Source organism: Python bivittatus, unplaced genomic scaffold (genome assembly GCF_059951505.1).
Source record: "Python bivittatus isolate LINGU-HERP-01145 unplaced genomic scaffold, Pbiv_v1 ctg000530_np1212, whole genome shotgun sequence".
In the NCBI taxonomy this organism is placed as follows: Eukaryota; Metazoa; Chordata; class Lepidosauria; order Squamata; family Pythonidae; genus Python; species Python bivittatus.
Window position 1 is genome coordinate 2,598,879 of NW_028277085.1, and position 17,862 is coordinate 2,616,740.

Genomic DNA, 17,862 nt, shown 5'->3' on the forward strand with positions numbered 1-17,862 from the left:
GGCCTGTCTCAAGCCGTGGTGTAAGAAGGGCATTGCACACCATAAAGAGCAGGTGGGAAGGAGAGAGGAAAACTAGAGCTCTCCTTCGCCAGTTCTTAATGCTGTGCCTTTTTATGAACAGCTGCAATGCAGATGTAATAGAACATAGCCAAATTTCACTAGTTGTCTTATCACAGAAAGCTGGAATGGGCCCATTTCAAAAGGAGGAGTCATCTGTTGCTGATTTCTCAGCTGAGTGGGGAGGGCCGCCCCGTTTTCCACTTCTCCCTCTGCTCCTGCAGTTTGATGGAACCCCTGCTGGATCTTGAGAAGGTCCTGCCGAAATGTAAGCCATGATAAATATCATTGGGTTTCAGCAAGAGAGGTAATTCTGCACTAAACTCTGCAGAGCCAGAAGTAAGATATTGCCATAAATTTACTCTTTTCACACTGAGAAGGTAAAGTCAGAGCCATGAGCTCTACTCCCGGCAATATGTCTACCGATGGTCCTCAGGTTATGACCTCTGTTAACTGACCATTCAAACTCATGATGGCACTGAATGAGGGGGACTTACAACTGGTCCTTGGAGTTCCAGCCATTGCAACATCCCCACGGTCACATGATCAAAATTTCTGACGTCCCCTGCTGGCTTCCCACAAGCAAAATCAATGGGGAAATCACAGTCAAGCGAGGTCCTCACTTAACAACGGCAACCACAGACTGCCGGAATTGCCATCACTAAGTGATGTGGTCATGTGACATCATGCTTTATGACCGCATCGCTTAGCAATGGCAATTCCAGTCCCAACTGCCATCGTAACCTGAGGATTACTTGTATGTAGGTTGGCGGGGGGGCAACAATAATGAAATGGCTGACTACAGCCTTCTTGGAAGACCTCATTTTCCCTAAGATTTCCTGGTGATCTCCCATCCAAACATTAATCAAGTTCATCCCATTCTCCTTTCACACCTGTAATATTGTTACTGAATTGAACTGGCATCTAGTCATCAACCGCTGTAAAGGATTTGATTTTAACTTGACATTAACCAAGTTCAGATCTTCTCTAGCTTTTTAGATCAGCCAGATCTGTGTGAGCCTAAGTACGTGGGCTATAAGCCATCATTTATGGCTTAGCACAATGTCCATCCACTTGGCTTAGTCAACAGATCCTGGAACCTGTTCTGTCTGTTCCTTGCTTTGATTTGCTATTGGACTGCATGAATTAAATTATTTTCTCAAGAAAAGAATAGCTCAATTTGCTTAATTTAATTTATTGATTTATATCACAAACATGATTTAAATAAATAGGTTAAAAAGGATGGGAACAATTTAATTCATTTGATGTTCAGCTATAAACAAATCAAATTACAGCCTGCATTGTGCCACTGACATTATGGGTTGAGTCTCTCTTTCCTGAGACGTTGGGAGTTCTGCAGTGTTCCTGCAAGGAGGAAGAAAAGAAGGGTAAGAAGCTTGTGTTCCTCCAGGTGTATCTGAACTACAACTTCCAGCATCCACTACCCTTGGCCCTGGGATCAAGCATCAGGGATTTGCAACTTCTGACAACCCACACGTTCCCCTCTAGAACAGTTCAGATTTTAACCCAAAGAGAAAATCTCTTATTTAAATAATCTCCCTTATTTAAAGTGAGCATGATTGCAAGATCTGAGGCAAGACATTGCAATCAGAGTTGAAAGTATTATTACCCATGTTGAACCCTCCTATGCTCTGCCAGTAACAAAATTAGCACTTGAGATGGGTTCAGGTTGACCCAGCGGTAGATGGTAGGCTTAGATCCGAGAAACAATTCTATTCTTCACAGACATCAGACCAAGGAGTTGATTTCAGCTGAGCCCCAATCAGTCTTGATATCAGCCAGGCGTGTTTCTTCTTCAGTGCTATTAAGAGCTTTGGCACAAATTGCTAAAAGAAATCCCCACCTACCCAGCAGTTTTGTGTTTAGGATTGCCTTAAAATGGTTGGCCGCCCTCAAATTTGAGGTGGATTATTAGTAATAGAAGGAACTGTATTTTCAAACAGGAGAAGGGGCTACTAAGCAGATGTATGGTAGTTTTACAGCAAGGATGTTATTTGAACCCAGCATAAAAGTGGAACAGATCTGGAGGAGAAGTCAAGGACAGAGTGTGTTGACATGAAATTCTGATACATGATGCACAATCAAGGTTAGAGGACTTAAATGAAGGTTAACGCTGCTGACTCTTGAAGTATCTGCTGGAAAGAACAACTCTAGGCTGATGGCTTTTCTCCAGTTACCTTTTCTCTCTAACCTTTCAGATCTCTTACTTCAAATTAAAAAAAATAAACAAGGAACATCCAAGGCAACAGCTTGCTCTTTTTTTCATGAAGGGGGAAGACATTGTTGGTGAAATTCTCATGCATGAGAGTGAATAGATATCATTGCTCCCTTTAATCCAAAGGAGAACGAGGTAGAATGCTGTAGAATTCTCTCTCCAGCCATCTGCAACCCACTTAGCTTTCTTCTAGTCTGACCTCGTGACTCAATTCTTACTAGGCTGCATGGATAGCTAAGGAGGCTGTAGACAGCAGCAAATATGGGTGCAGTGCAAACAAGACTTCTGGGAGTTTAAGACAGTAGCTTTTCACTCTTTAATAAAAGCACGCCTCCGCTTATAAAAATGAGGAAACTTGTTATCAGGGGCTTTTACAGAAATCTTGCAGCCATCCTAGTCTCGCCTTACCTCCGTTAGAAAGATTCCAGCCACCTTGTGATGCAAGGGGCAGTTGGTAGGATCAGGATTGGTTCCAACCAACCCAGCTTTGCATTATTTTTTTTTTCATGGTCATTTTAAACTGACAGGTGCAGTTGCTTATACCAGTTGCTCAGTGCATCTGATCCATAGCTTTCAGGACTCAAATTCTTCTGAAACTGAAGTCCCCCCCCCCTTTTTTTTTTATCCTTCATTCCTTCCAGAATATGTTCTTGGAAAAGATATCTAAATGAGATCATCCATGAGCTATGTAAACAAAGACATCTCATGGAAATATAAATGGCCATCTGGGAATTTCACAGAAAATCCAGACTATGAAATCGTTAAAATAATGCTGCCTTCCTGCTTCTCCAACCTGTTGTTTCCCCCCAGACCCAGCAAGATCTAATTGTAAGTCCCGATCTCCCTGGGCATAAAATTAAAAGCGTGAGGTTTTGCTTTCTCAGGGTGCCAGGTTTGCACAGCGGATTTTAGGAGCTTAGGCGGTCCTGATAAAAGCAATTTTTTCGTTTTAGTTTTGCTGTAGTAACGCTGGCTATGGTCACACCTGCCAGCCATGCAGCCTTTGCTGAGGACCAACAGCTCATTCCCATTGCAAAAACATTTTTCCTGAAAATAAAGCCTTGCACAGCCAGAAGTTTTTGTTTTGTTAACTGCCCCCCTAAGAGTTAACTTGCTCTGAGGCTAGCAATTTACAATGCTGTTAACAGGAATTATGTCTGAACTCCTAGGCATCCACGTAGAGTTTATCTATAAATCTACCATCTTGCTTCAGGCCTCTAATTTATTTCTCCAAGGTAATAAATTCTTCAGGAACAGGCACCCAAGAATATTTTAAAACCCGCAATACTTTAATTCTCCTTTGTTAGTTATAATCTCTTTCTCTCAAACAGATGGGCACATACTTACATTGTGAGATTGAAAAGCATAGAAAATGGCACAAAGACATCATTCAGGCTTGTCATATGGAAAGCAGATGATTACTCTTTCAAAATAGTTTTATTAAGATTGTACAACTTAGTCCTGGGTTGTTGATAGCTGGTGTTCTTATTTAAAAATATATGTAATTTATGAGCACTCACATCAGGATAAATACGTAAGCCTTTAGGGCACCTCAAAAAAAATGATGGTTTCAAAGCCTACTGAGATAAAGGGAGGCTATAAATCAACTCAACTCAATAAATCATTTGATTTGTACATGATAAAAGGAAAAAGCAGGGAAGAGGAAAGCGGATATTAGAGCCACAGTTTCATCTCTGTCCAGGAAATAGCACATAGTGGACAAAGCTAAACTTGATATGATCACATCAAGTTTTCTTTGTTTAGGTACAGAAGTAGATTTCAATGACTTGATTAAATGCTGCCCCTGAAAAGCAAAATCGGATGCGTACAGTTTAGCAGGCTCCTGTTGCACGCATCCACATACACAACAGGAAAATCCTTGTATGAGAACATCCTTCATGGAATCCAGTAGATGATTGTAGTGTTTTATCAAGACACGGGGATCAATAACAGCAGAAGATTGGCAGAGGCAAAGAAACGCAGGAACTCAAAACTGCATCCATGAATTTTAGGAATGCTCCCTCTTTGCGTTCAGGGGAACTGGAGTCCAAGCAAAGAATTAGGCAGGGAATGAATGGGGGAAATCTTAGAGCTGGAGAAAGATTCCTTGATCTTACTCAGGGGAAGAGGTTTTGAGCAAGCCCATTCCAAATAGTTGGCAAAGAAAGTCTCCAGCAAGGTATGTTCTTCTAGGGATTGGGTTCTTGTGCCAAACTGCTGTCTTAATGTTCAACCTCAAACTGCAGCCCTAGAACTTTGCACTCTTAGATCAAGACAGAACTATTTGCTCTTGTCTGTGAAGGTGTCAATTTAAAAGCGATCAGTTTAGGCTGGGTTATCTCTCCCCCCATTCCTCTTAACCAGGCCATACCAAAAGCTTTTGTTATTCTGGAGTTGGGTCAGTCTGGGTTCCTTTTAGAGCACTTTAGGTATCACGTGTGTTGATTTTGCTCGGAACAGCCTGTGCTTTTCGCTGGTACAGCATCCGCTGTATGTCTATTCAGGATATTACAAAAATTATACTTGGCGTAGAAACAATATTCCCCTTTTTAAAATAAGAGTCAATTGTGCTGTGCTACCCAAAAACCAAACTCTTTAGAGACCATAGCCTTTCAAGTGACACAGAAACCAAGAAATTGTTGGACTCAGAAAGTGCCAGGAAGAGTACTGTGTGTGTATATTTAACCTTTAAAGACGCAGACAGGAGCTTTGAAAGCCAAAATTGGCCTTTCAGACCTGGAACCCACGCCCAACACCCTGGTGGATTGCTAGCCCTTCCCAAAGATGGATCAGGACTGGGGGTTTTTTGGAAGCCAGCAGCCAACCTGAATTCTCACCTCAAATGTTGGAGGAGTAGCAAAAATGTTCACCCCCACGAGGTCACTTTCACTTGGAAGCTGAAAGTTGTTCTTCGTCTTTTGCAAAAACACTTTTGCACGATGGCTGCCCCGTGGAAGGTCACCTTTACCCGCTTCAGTTTCTACAGCGCTGTGGTCTTTCTGAGGATCAAGCTGGTTCCATCCCATTTCCACCTGGGCTTTGCAAATATTTTGGTAAGAAATGCATGCAAAAGAAACACCACTACCTCCGCCCCTGAGAGAATGTGTTTAAAAATGTATATAATCAGAGAGCTGCATGCCCCAATATTATGCTTTTTCTCATGCATGCTTTGATCAGAGAACTACAATACGACGTTAAGAGAAACGGGTTGTAGTTTGAATATTGGCGTGGAAACGAATGGACACAATCCCCCCCCCCCTTCATTGCTACTTGTGAAGGGCACAAGTCAATTTGTGGTTACTCAGGACCTAATTGAATTAGTTACCTAAACGGAGGAAAACAAATTGGATGAAATTCAGAGCTTGCCTGTGGCTAACCTGCTCCTTGTCTTAGTTCTCCAAAGAAAAATCATATTTCTTCCTGAAAACTACAGGGTTCTCCTTCTTTAATGTAGAAGCCCTTTGCTTTCCCTTCAAATAAGCACCCACTTCAAAAACCTATTCGTTTTTTTCTTTATTATGATACACATATATTATTATTATTTCTGGTTACTCCTCAGGATGTTGAATTTCTTTTCAATCTCTTGGATGGTCCTTTTGAGCTGATGTTATTGTTGGGCTTGGAGAGAGGGGACCATGGGCTGTTTTGGGGCTGTGGATTACCCCTCTCCCCATCATTTTGCTGCCTTTCCACCTGTTTCACACTTCCTGGTCTGAAAAAGCCATCACCACTCTCCATGGAGTTGACATGAAGTGGGGCAAGCTGTTGGGTCCTGCAGGCTTGCCAGAAAGAAGGTTGAACAAAGCAAGGCAGATACCTTCTAACTGAGGAAAGGGCAAAAATCTTGAGATGAGGGCAAAATACTCACCCAGGAGAATTTCACCCAAACATAGTTTTCCTCTGATTCTTTTTAAAGTCCGTCCTTCCTTCCATCCATCACATTAAATGAGAAGACAAACACAACTTGGCACAGCTCTGGTTTCTGTAGAGAGACATGACCGCAGTCACATTTGGTTTAATCTTGCAAGCTGATACCAGTGTTCTGTGAAAATGAGTCATTATTAAACCTGAAGTATCAGACCTCCTGTTTATTTTGTTTCTGAGCAGAATCAATTAGTCCTCCTGATTAAAGTAAAATGCCTGCAACAGATCTTGAGCAGAGACAGACATCTTGCTTGTTGCTGCAAATAAAGCTGGAATAATACAAAAAAGCAGACCAAGTGTTAAAATCAAGAGCCAACTCTTCCTGGACTGGCAACTGAAGTATCTTTTACATTTATTTTTCTTGCTTTCTGGTGAGGGCTAGTCGAAGGGTGAGAAGTTGTTCCTGTGTTGGCTTAGTTCAATATATTTTTCAATATAAAAATTCATTTTTATAGTTTAAAAATGGGATGCAACATTCTTTCAGTGATTTTCCAGGTTTCACACTTATTCTGATAAAGTGATTGGGTCACTTAATTGACTCAGGGCATTGCTGAGGTCAGTGTGTGATCCGTGACTGTCTGGGACACCCAGGAAAGAGAAAGAAATCCAGATTGGATCCAAGGGGGCATCGAAACAGTGGACATAAAGGCAGGAGAACTGGAATAAATGGATTTTTAAAAAAGGAAAGAGGAAAAAATAATGTATTACTGGACTGCTGCTTCTCCAGAAAATGTTTAGAGGAGAACAAGTAAATATTCACCTGTTCCAGAGCACCCGTTTCAGTACATGATGGGATAATCCTCAGATAAAACTCTAGGAATCAGGTTGTTTAGCTATCATAGCCCTTCCTTTTGATCCAGTGACAATCACATTCATCTCCTTGGAGGGGCAGGTCAACCAGACACTCTTCTGGGATTTGCTGATGGCTGTAAAAAAAATATCGATTGTGCAAAAATGATGTGAACTTGCTATTCCTCCTGATTTCCCCACCTTCCCTCCCTGAAGTCTGACGATTGGCTGAAATGTCTGTGTGGAGTAGAAGAAAAGCAAACTCCATGATCTCTTGGCTGGTCCTAAGAGGCGTGGTGAGGTTCTACCTTGTTCAAAATTAGTCGGGGGCACCAATTCAGAGCGGCACAGAGACAACCAAAATTGTCTGGAAAAGGTTTAGCTTTCCACCTGGTGTATCTCTGTCTCTGCTTTTTGTCGCCTGGTACAGTGTTCAATCGAGTGTGGCAGTGGGACCCAGCAGAGGGAAGTCATCTGTATCAGAAAGACCGAGGACAGCTTTGACATGCTGAACCCCTACGAGTGTTCGTTTCTGCAAAGGCCGCCCAGCCAGCAGACGTGCTACCTCAAGCCTTGTGGTGCGAAATGGTTTAGTACCGAATGGAGCCCTGTACGTATCTCTGCCTTTTCTCCATTATTTCTTCCCAGTCAAGTACAACGTGCTCCTTGTGCTGAAACTGTTTCTGCATCTCTGGACTCAGGATAAAGGTCTTCCTTCATACATGATCAAGCTGGGAAGATCCTGGACTGAGGTAGCTCCCCGTAGTGTTGAATGCTGCAGTCATAAAGCGAGAACGTGGTTGTGTTCTGGCCTATGTTGCCTTCACTGTTCATTCCTGCAGTAACAAAACGGCCCCTTCTTCACCCCTCATTGGTGGAGTCAGACAATTTTCTCTGTGCAGTCTAAAATAGCATTTTTGCTATTTCCCTGTCACAGCAGGAATCAAAATGCATTCGAGTGAGGTTTTTCTTAATTAAAAAAATGCATATGAAGAACATTACTCTCAAAAACACTTGAGATAGCTTACAAATGAAAGATAAATGCACTGATTAAGGTAAGCATATAATAACCCAGAGTATTATTCACATTAGCAGCCTTTTGTCTTCTACAAAACTTGCTTTGGCTCGCTCTGCTGTTCTTATCATAATCTTGGGAGGAGTCAGACAGAGAATGAGTGACTAGCCCAGGGTCATCTGAAGAACTGCTTAACTGAGCGGGGATCTCCGCACATCTCGTCACGTAGTGACGCCGAGCCTCACATAGAATTAAAACGTTATATTCATAGCTTGGATTCTCAGAACAATGCATTGGTTAAACAAGTTGGTTAAGTATGACAATCCGACTTGGAGGAACCAATGCAATGAGACAGGGTTCCTCAACCTTGGCCACTTGAAGAGGGGTGGACTTCAACTCCCAGAATTCCCCAGCCAGCATTCTGGGAGTTGAAGTCCACCGGTCTTAAAGTTGCCAAGGTTGAGGAACCCTGCAATGAGCTAGCCAGATTTTAGAAGCTGCAGTCCAGCCTATTCAGGAGAGGCTGTTAAGAAAAGGGTGTCCTAGTTCAACAGAGAGTGGGATACCCAAGGTCCAGTCCAGTAGGGTCTCATCGGATCATACAAAAACTACTGGTTTGGAATACTGTCTCCAAACTGAAATATTCATTACTCTGATTGCAAGTCAAGGTTTCCTGACTCTTTCCCTACTCTTCCTGGAGGGTCTCTCTGCTCCATCATCAGCCTACCTCTAGACCACCAGACCCCAAACTTCTCAAACTCTTTACAGGGGTGTCTGAAGAGTATGGGAAAAAAAGTCAAGTTGTCAGCCACAATGGTGTAATTGAAACTCCACCTGTTTCTATGGGTGTTGCACCATTGTGGTCATCAACTGCCTTTTTTGACCATGCCCTGTGGACACCTCAGTCTTTTGCAGGACTTCATTTCAGCAAATAACCTGCGGACTGACATTTAAACTGAGAGAATGCACCAATGCTTGTCTACTCAATCTACTTTTCCCAAAGCTGATGAAATAATCTTCAACAAGGAACCCAGCTGGCCATCCTGTCCTCCTAGACAACCGTGTAGAATTGCAATTTGAGAAAAATTAAGATTCTAGATTTCACGCTCTGGTCAATTGTCTTAGAGGGAGATGCCTGGTGTGTTAGTCCTCCTGTAAACTAATCAGGCTTGATATGAGTCAGGTTGGGAAATTTCGGAGATTTTAAATGCCCCAAAGAGAAATGTTGCTGTTTTGAGTTATGAACGTCACTTTTCACATTTCGACCTGTGGCATGGAAAACATCATTTGCCCATAAATAAATAGGGCTGAGCAAAAAGGATGATAAATATACTGGTGTGTTTTGGGTTTTTTGCATTGGCTGAAAGCCCTCAGTTCTTTCAGGCAGTGATTTATGGGTTACAGTAAAAGTTTTAAGTCATTCAGAGTCAGGTCAATCTTATTGTCTAGGTCATATGACCTCCTCTTGGCCGGGATCTGCATATGCCTAATTTATGAAGCATTATCCTAAATCTGTGTGGATTGTAGTAGCACAGAACTTAATACTTATTTCTGAGGAATTCCATATAAGATTGCCCAACCTCACCACAATGTTTTCGTTTCTTTGTTTTGCAGTGTTCAAAGTCCTGTGAGGGCGGCTTCCGAATCCGAGAGGTGCGATGTCTTTCAGATGACATTTCCCCCAGTACCAAATGTGACCCCCAGCTTAAGCCAGAGGAAAAGGAGCCATGCAACACCCAGGACTGTGTGCCTGAAATAGGTAGGAAGCCTGTTCTTGTTTTTCTAACTGTGGAACTCCATCTAGTGGAGAGAAAATAAATCTATTTATGTCCTTGAGGCTATGAAGGCAGTTCTTGCCTACTGTAGATGGATGGATGTTTTTAACCAAAGCTAAATGCATCTCTTTTTAAGAAGCATTTTTTTTTCAGTTGGAATTTAGAACGAATAGATAGATAGATAGATAGATAGATAGATAGATAGATAGATAGATAGATAGATAGATAGATAGACAGAACTTTTGAGGCAGTGGTCAGTGTTGTCTCGTAGTGACTGTCTGGACTAATCCTTGCAGTCTTCTGGGCAAGAAGTGGTTGGCCCTTGCCTTCATCCTAGGGCTAAGAGAGAGGGACTGGTCCAAGATCACCCAACTGGCTTCATGCCTAAAGCAGGACTAGAACTCATGGATGCTTTAACCACTACACCAGACTGGCTTTTGTGTGTATGTATGTCTGTATGATGTATGTGTATATATCTCTATATATGATTTATTGCCTTGGTATACCCAACATTTGAAGAAACGTTAGCATTTACAATGCTTGGGCATAATTTGGGGAGCTATTTCATGAAAATGTCTCTTCAGATGCTTCTTTGCTGGAATCTGAATTGCAACAACCCCAACTCCCTCCAAGACTTTCTAATGGTGCCATGTCACACTTCAAATAATTCTGCCAACAAGCCTGTACAGGGCCATCCCTGATTCTTCCTTTTCATGCCATTCTCTCCCAAATGTGTTTCGATGCTTCTCCCTAAGAGGTCTTTCTGATGTTATGGTTCCAGATGAAAACTGCAAGGATAAATACTACAACTGCAATGTTGTGGTTCAAGCCCGCCTCTGCGTCTACACCTATTACAAGACAGCCTGCTGCGCATCCTGTTTGAGAGTGGCGAATCGGCAGTTGGGGTTTTTGGGGAGAAGATAACAGCTGCTCCATTCTGGGCTTCAGACCTGTGCCTCACCTCTTGCAAGCTGCTTTCACAACAATTCTACCTTTACAAGAATGTTTTTTTTCCCCCATAACAGTGGGCACCTCCAAGGGGGTGGTGGAAGCACCTCTGGGTGATATTGCTAACACACACTGTAGTAGAAACTTTGGGGAAACCGATGCTATAATGCTGGACCTTCAAAGCTTTAGCCATGAGAATACACATTGACTGATTGATTGGTTTATTGATTATGCGCCATCAAGTCACTGTTGACTCTTAGCAACTACACAGATATTCTCCATGACATTCTGTCCTTAACCTGGTCTTTCAGCTCTTCAGTACACATTGAAGGTCGTGCCAGTAATCCAGACATAGGAATAGGCATACAATAAAAACCAAGGGGCCCATTTAGAAGTCTAAGAGGCTGTTGTGGGCCCCCTCACAAAACGGTTGCAAGTGTGAGCAGGACCAGTTGCCCCTCACTCAGTTATTAGCAAGCAACAGGGAACTCACTCTCCAGGACCCCCTTTTGCCCCTCCCTTCAATTCACCTTTTTTTTCTTCTGGACAATGGATACACATCCAAAGTAAATACTGAGGCCTTTAAATCTTTTTAAGAGAAGGTCTTCATGAGACTGTGAAGCATTCTTTCTTAAAAATATGGCATAAGGGACAGGTACTTTATTTTTTTAACGAAAAGGAACTTTAATAAAGAGGTTAGGCAAGCAAGGCGTTGGTGCTCCAGGGCACCATGTTGCTTCTCCCTGATCTAACGTCCTGCTCAGAACCAGCTCAAACTCTAAAGCAAAGGTGCCACCAAATTCTCAATGGAAGCACGTAGAAAACCACAAAACCAATTTCACTAAGTCGGAAGTTCTCCTTTAGGGCAGAGAGGGTGAAGCCTTAGCAAACAGAGTGGGGATCCTGACAGAGATGGAGGCCCTTGCTGGGTCAAAGCATCACCTGCCAGGTTCAGCTTCTCTCATCCAAAATCCGCTACAGCCCTCTACTTTCTTTTCACATTACTTCCTACTGAACTCTTGGGTAGTAGGGAGCAAACTTTAACAATGCCAGGGGCTGAACTGGGAAATTTGTGGATACAGCGTGTGAGTCCTGCTCCTTTCTCCCACCACTGATGAACTGGCCTTCATGCCTCCTTTGTCAAGGGCAATCTGTATTTTTTTTCATATGTTTTAGAACAGTGTTTTTCAACCTGGGCATCTTTAAGATGTGTAGACTTGAACTCCCAGAATTCCCCAGCCAGCATGCTGGCTGGGGAATTCTGGGAGTTCAAGTCTACACATCTTAAAGTTGCCCAGGTTGAAAAATACTGTTTTAGAATGTGATAATGGAATCTGGCTTCAACTGGACGACTTCCTCTTCTTTCTGCTTAGGGGAGCCCTGGACTTCTGTCCTAAAGACCTGCTTATTATTGAAGTATGAACATCTAATCTTTATATTCACTCTTCTCATTTGCATTTCATACTGCCTCCTATTTGCACCACACCCTTTGCTAGAACAGCCATGGGGAAAAGGTGTTCGGTGAGCCCCATAACTGAGCAGCCTTCTTTTTAACCCAAATCACCCTGTTTTTTGGGGAAGGTCACACTACTCTCCCCTGGTCTGCTAGGTAATGGGAGCTCCATGACCCAGTGCAACGGGGGCCAGTTTCCAAACCTGGCCATCAGTCCCCCAATGAAGATAAAGAGTGGCTGAAAATGCCAGGCTATTATAGGACTTCTGGGAGCACAGAAATACCTCCCCGAATACTTGTTGATGGAGCAACCAAGCTATGCCTACTTGGCCAACAAGGAACGACTGAAAGAAGTCTTGATAGTATAAGGCATGGGAGTTCATGGACTATCTGGCACTTCTGGGAGGAAGTGGGAGAGGCCTTTGCATTGTCACTTTTGATTAAGATCATCTGATTGGGTGCTGCAACTGGCAAAGAGACCTGGCTAGTTAGTGGTTGTCTAGATTAGAGGTGTTGTCCAAACAGGACTATTTGGCATCTCACATTCTCTTTGAAGGGCAAGGATAGATCTGGAAAATCTCATCCGAATGACCTCTGGCTGGCTTTGCTGGACTCATAGACTCTGTTGACCAACCCAACAAATGTTCTCTTTCTCTTTGACTTATGAAAATGCAACCATGGAGGGCTGTGCAGTGGAGGGATGTTTTGTGTAGAAACGGATTCATTCCCCTGCCCACCCCACAAGTCTCGCAGAATGTTATTTCTTCAATTACTTCAACTGACGTCAAGTAAACAAGCAGGTTGTTCCGGTCTTCTTTTTCAGATTCACCACATTCCTTTCTTCAGCTGTGTGGTGAGTTTAAGGAGCCCATGTTAATGGCCTCTGTGTTTCATTTGTATGATCGGTACACAAGACTTCCCTCTGGGCTAAGTGTGTTTGATGCATTCCATCATTTTTATTTCCTGTTACTGGAGAAGTGGAGAATGAGTTCCCATATCCTGGGTTCAAACTTAACTATGTTTATATAGCCTAGTGATTGCATTTGATTTTCAGTCGAGGCACTGACTGAAGAGAATCAGTCAGGGTAGCTCTACCGCAGCATCTTTAATTTCTTGGCCCAGAAATAGAAATCTCAAGGACGTGTCTTGCTCACCTCAAAGACATGTCAGGAATGAGGAGCTCAGATTTTGTCTCTGGGGCTGATTTCAGTTCAAGGGGAGGCGATCTTTACTTTTTCCCTGTCTCCCCCTCCAACCTATTTTAGGCTCAGATCACAGTTGGCTTTTGCAACAAGCAAGATTAAGCCCTGGTTTGGGGAAAATTAGCTTTGTTTATGCAAAGCTGGAGAGATTTGTCATCCCTGTTCAATGGAGGCACGAAAACTAGGCCAGATTTAGGCAAGTTGCAGAATGAGGTCCCACCTCACATCCCCAATGTCAATTAACCTAAAATTAACCCCATCTGGCCAAAATAAGGAAGGATATACTTTTTTATAACTTATTTTTTATATTTGTAAATACAAGATGTTTATAGGAAAGTACGTATTCTAAACTATGTCTATACAGAATAAGCCACTACATCAAAATAGTTCTATTATTATTTAGAAAATGATATTTTTGTTGTGTATTTTTAACATACAAAAAAGGGACTAAAATTGTATTTATTTATATATTCCACTGCCAAGTCTGTCCAGTTCTTTTGGTAATACTAACCAGCCTTTAGCCTGGAAATTTTATACCATGTTGAATATATAAGTATCATACTTAAATCCATATTTAATGGGTATGCTTTAATTCCATGGTTAATAATCCATTTTTACAAATGGCTTCTTGTTTTACAAAGTGAGAGATGTATAAGTTAAAAGTACCTATAGACTAGTTCAGGATTTATATGCTCAGCAATGCACCTGGACCTGATTTGTACAGCCTCCCTTAATATTTGTATACATATTCGCCAATGAGAAAAAAAAAGATATTTTTGCTTACAACTAATTTATTTTTTATTATTGTGAAAAAAATAATAAAGACATAAAATAAATGTCCTTGGTTGTGACTTGCCCATATTTTGCAGTGAATAAGTTATAGTGTTAAGCTCCCGTCTTTCAATCCTTGTGGCAGTCAACATCTGGACAACGGAAGAAACCAGGTGAGGCCATGGATGGGCTGGGGAGAGAATTTGGATGGAAATGGGAGAAGAGGTCTCCACCATAGCTACAAAATGTCTGTTTATGGGAAGAAGGAGAAGCAGATGGCAATGTTACTTCACAGGATATGGGATCAACACAAGATACTCTTAGATCTGGACGAAGTTCTTTGAAGTCAAGTGTCATCTTCTCATTGGAATGGGAACTATCTGGACAAGGGAAGAAATCAGGCCTTTGGATCCTGCTTCTGGATTTTTCTGGAGTCCTTGGTGCTCTCTGAGCTTGGTTGTTGACTTGCAGAAGTTTCATTACCCAACTAGATAACATCATCAGTGCCCTGATGATGATGGTGATGATGATGGTGATGATCACGATGATGAGGATCAGTCCAAGCAACTAAGCTCAAAGAGCACCGAGGACTCCTTTTTTTTTTTTTTTTGCTGTGATGTTTAAGGCAATCACAGACTGTTTAAACAAAGTTTGCCCCAGGCAATAAAATAACAGCATGCCTAGAGATTTGCAATACCTTATATTAAGTTTTTATTCTATTTCCAAATGCTGTTCTCACATAGGATGATTTCATAAGAAAGAAAGAATACTGAGTGATCAAAATTATAGGATACTGATGTGGAGATCAGGGTAAAATCTGGTCTGTTTTATTGTGTTAATGCAGATTTCCTTGAAGTCATCTTGGGATATATAATTTTTATTTACTCTAAAGATGTTAATGTTAGTTTCCTTGATGTAGGCTCTCTTTCTCTCTCTCCTTTCCTTCTTTTTGCTTTTTTTAGTGAAGCTAAGGATGTCTGCACGTAAAAAAAGGATAGGTCTTTAATTTCACAACCACCGTCTTGACTTTTTTGACACCCCACCCCAAGAATACCACCCCTGTAGGGCAGGCTTATCTTTCACAAAATAATAGGTCTTTTCATACAGATTTTGGACCAGAGGAGGATGAACGCTACTGAATCCGTTAAATGCTATTAGCCATCTGTCCTGCAGCACAGTTTTGGTGAATCTCTCACAAATTCTATAGAAATCCTTCACTATCTGTTTGTTTGTTTAGGGTTCCTTTTTTGCATTCTGCAATTTTCTCAAGAAAATCTCTTTTAGAAGAGATGGTTTCCAGCAATGGCAGCTTTTCGTGTCCATTCTCAGTGAAATTCTCAAACTAATCTTAAAGGTGATAAGTCTTCAAATGCCCTAACTGGGAAGGAGATAAAAGAATCCACCCACAAATCACACAGATGTGTTCCCAATTCTTTCCCGTTGCACTCCAATGATCCTTCCGGCACACTGGGGCTGTAGACTTGATGTTGTATAAAAAAAGGAAAGTATCTAAAAAGAATCACCAATCTTTAAGTAACAAGGAGCTTTCTGCTTGCCAAATGGATTTTCAGCTACCATAGAAACATGTAGAGCACACGTCCACATTCAAACTACAAGAATAGGTGGTTGTTTTTTTAAATCCGTTCAGTCCTGTCTGATTTTTGGAGACTGCCTGGACAAGTCCCTGTGGTTTTCTTGGCAAGGTTTTTCAGAAGTGGTTTGCCCTTGCCTCCTTCCTAGGGCTGAGAGAAAGGGACTGGCCCAAGGTCACCCAGCTGGCTTCGTGCCTAGGCAGGACTAGAACTCACATTCTCCAGGTTTCTAGCCTGATGCCTTCACCACGACACCAAGCTGGCTCCACAAGAATTGTTAGGACACCACTAAAACCATTTATTATTAGACAATTTGTTTGGCTGGTGATAGCCCTGAGCCAAGGAGAGTTCATATTTTGTTCTTGTTGCTTTGCAAATGAAAGGCTGAAGAAGCTAGCAAGAGTGATCCTTTAAATTCTGTTTGCAATTTGCATGTTTAACAAGGCGTGACTTCAACTCTGTCACTGGAATTAAGCTGTAGACCTCCTACAATTGCATGGAGCTCCTGGTGTATCATATCATAAGTTCCACAACGTGTAAAACTCATTCCTGAGTGAACATCTTGATACTCGCAGGCCTTTGTAATACTCTGAAACTCACTCCAAGTATCATCTCCTGAAGGCTGGCCTCACAGAATGATTTTGCTGGAGAAAGTTATTTCAAGCCAGTATTAGCGGCCACTGCAAAGCAGAGATTCACCCAAGCATCCTGGTTGGGTGGAAACTGAAGTCTCCCCAGGCCCTGCCTGATGCTCAAAGGACTATATCGTATTTGGTTGACCACAGGTGGAAGCTAGACTAGAGGGGAATGGAGTTGAGAAAGTCACCAAATTTAGCTCTGGCTTGAGAAACAGATGGGACAAGGGAAACATTTGTTCAATCCTGGGAAAGTAGAAAGCCCAAGAAAGAGGCTCAGAACAGCCTTGACCTTGTTGTCCTTCAAAAGGGGACAGTTAAGGTTTGGGACAGGAATTCAAGATTTTGTTAACTTACCCTACAACAATAGAGTAGCATTCCTGGAAACCCTGCAGTCTTTGTTTCTTGGCATAGTCTACTTCAAAGAGCTGACACCAGAACACATCCACGGAAGGGGCAAAATGCAATATCAAAGTGCACGCAAGACCCAAAAAATCTTCCACTGATGCCACCAACTCAGCAGTCAATCATATATTAGGGCTGTGCATGCTTCAGAAATGATTTGGAAACGGGGCTTCAGACCTTATGCAAATGCAGCACCTCTCTCCTCCTTGGTAAAGCAAAACTATTAAATTCTGCCAAACCTGTAAAAGTGCCTCTATATCACCTGGACTGAAATCCCAAGATGACCTTGTAAAAACTAATTGCTCCAAAAAAAAAAAAAAGTCATTTATATGATGGAACTTTATGAGCCCTTAAGGATTTGTGAATTTATTTAAAGATAAGTTGTAGAGGCCTATATTTACCCATAATTTCATGGGGAAAGGAGACAACCGAAAAAAGTGATGTGCAGGAAGTGGAGAAATGCCTTTTGTGAAATATCTGTAGGGTATTAATCCTTTTATAAGCTGAGTTCAAGGAGCCGAAATAACCAACTTTGTGATTTTTTCCCTTAGAATATTGTTGTCTTACCTGCCCATCAGAATGTCCTTTGATAAGTTCACCCATCTATTACATTACTTATCTACCATATTTTTCTTTTTTTAAAAAAACCCTATTCTTAGTGGTTTGGGGTACAGATACACTCCACACAAACTTATAATAAAATTACAAACGTATAAAACAATGCCTACACCACCACTCCACTTTCCCAGCACCTCAAGTTGGTAATGATTTATCAGAATGCTACTAACTGGCACCAGATCACTTAGCCTCTAAGACTATCATGTTGCATGTTTATGGCAGAAATAAATTTCTTCTAATTAAATGGAATGATGGGCCATTTCCCCCACATGCACTAATAACCTCACAGATGCTGGAAGTGTTTGTGGGATTTTGTTAAATTTGCTTTTCATTGTTTATGGGGCTACAACTCCAGTGGAAAAGGGAGTGAGATTTTCCTATAAGGAAATCTTCATACCTGTCCATCATAACAGGTGGTAACCTCTAGCCAACCTTGGCTGAA

At 41.9% G+C, this 17,862-nt stretch overlaps 1 protein-coding gene across 1 annotated transcript in view; it reads left to right on the forward strand.

Moving 5' to 3' along the window:
• The window catches only part of THSD4 (thrombospondin type 1 domain containing 4), a 190,670-nt gene extending 178,711 nt beyond the window's left edge, over window positions 1-11,959 (forward strand). The window contains exons 16-18 of the mRNA XM_088148354.1: window positions 7,437-7,616; window positions 9,636-9,780; window positions 10,578-11,959. Coding sequence (XP_088004480.1) covers window positions 7,437-7,616; window positions 9,636-9,780; window positions 10,578-10,720 — 468 coding nt within the window. The 3' untranslated portion in view covers window positions 10,721-11,959. The remainder of the gene's footprint in view (window positions 1-7,436; window positions 7,617-9,635; window positions 9,781-10,577) is intronic.
• Window positions 11,960-17,862: the final 5,903 nt, after the last annotated feature.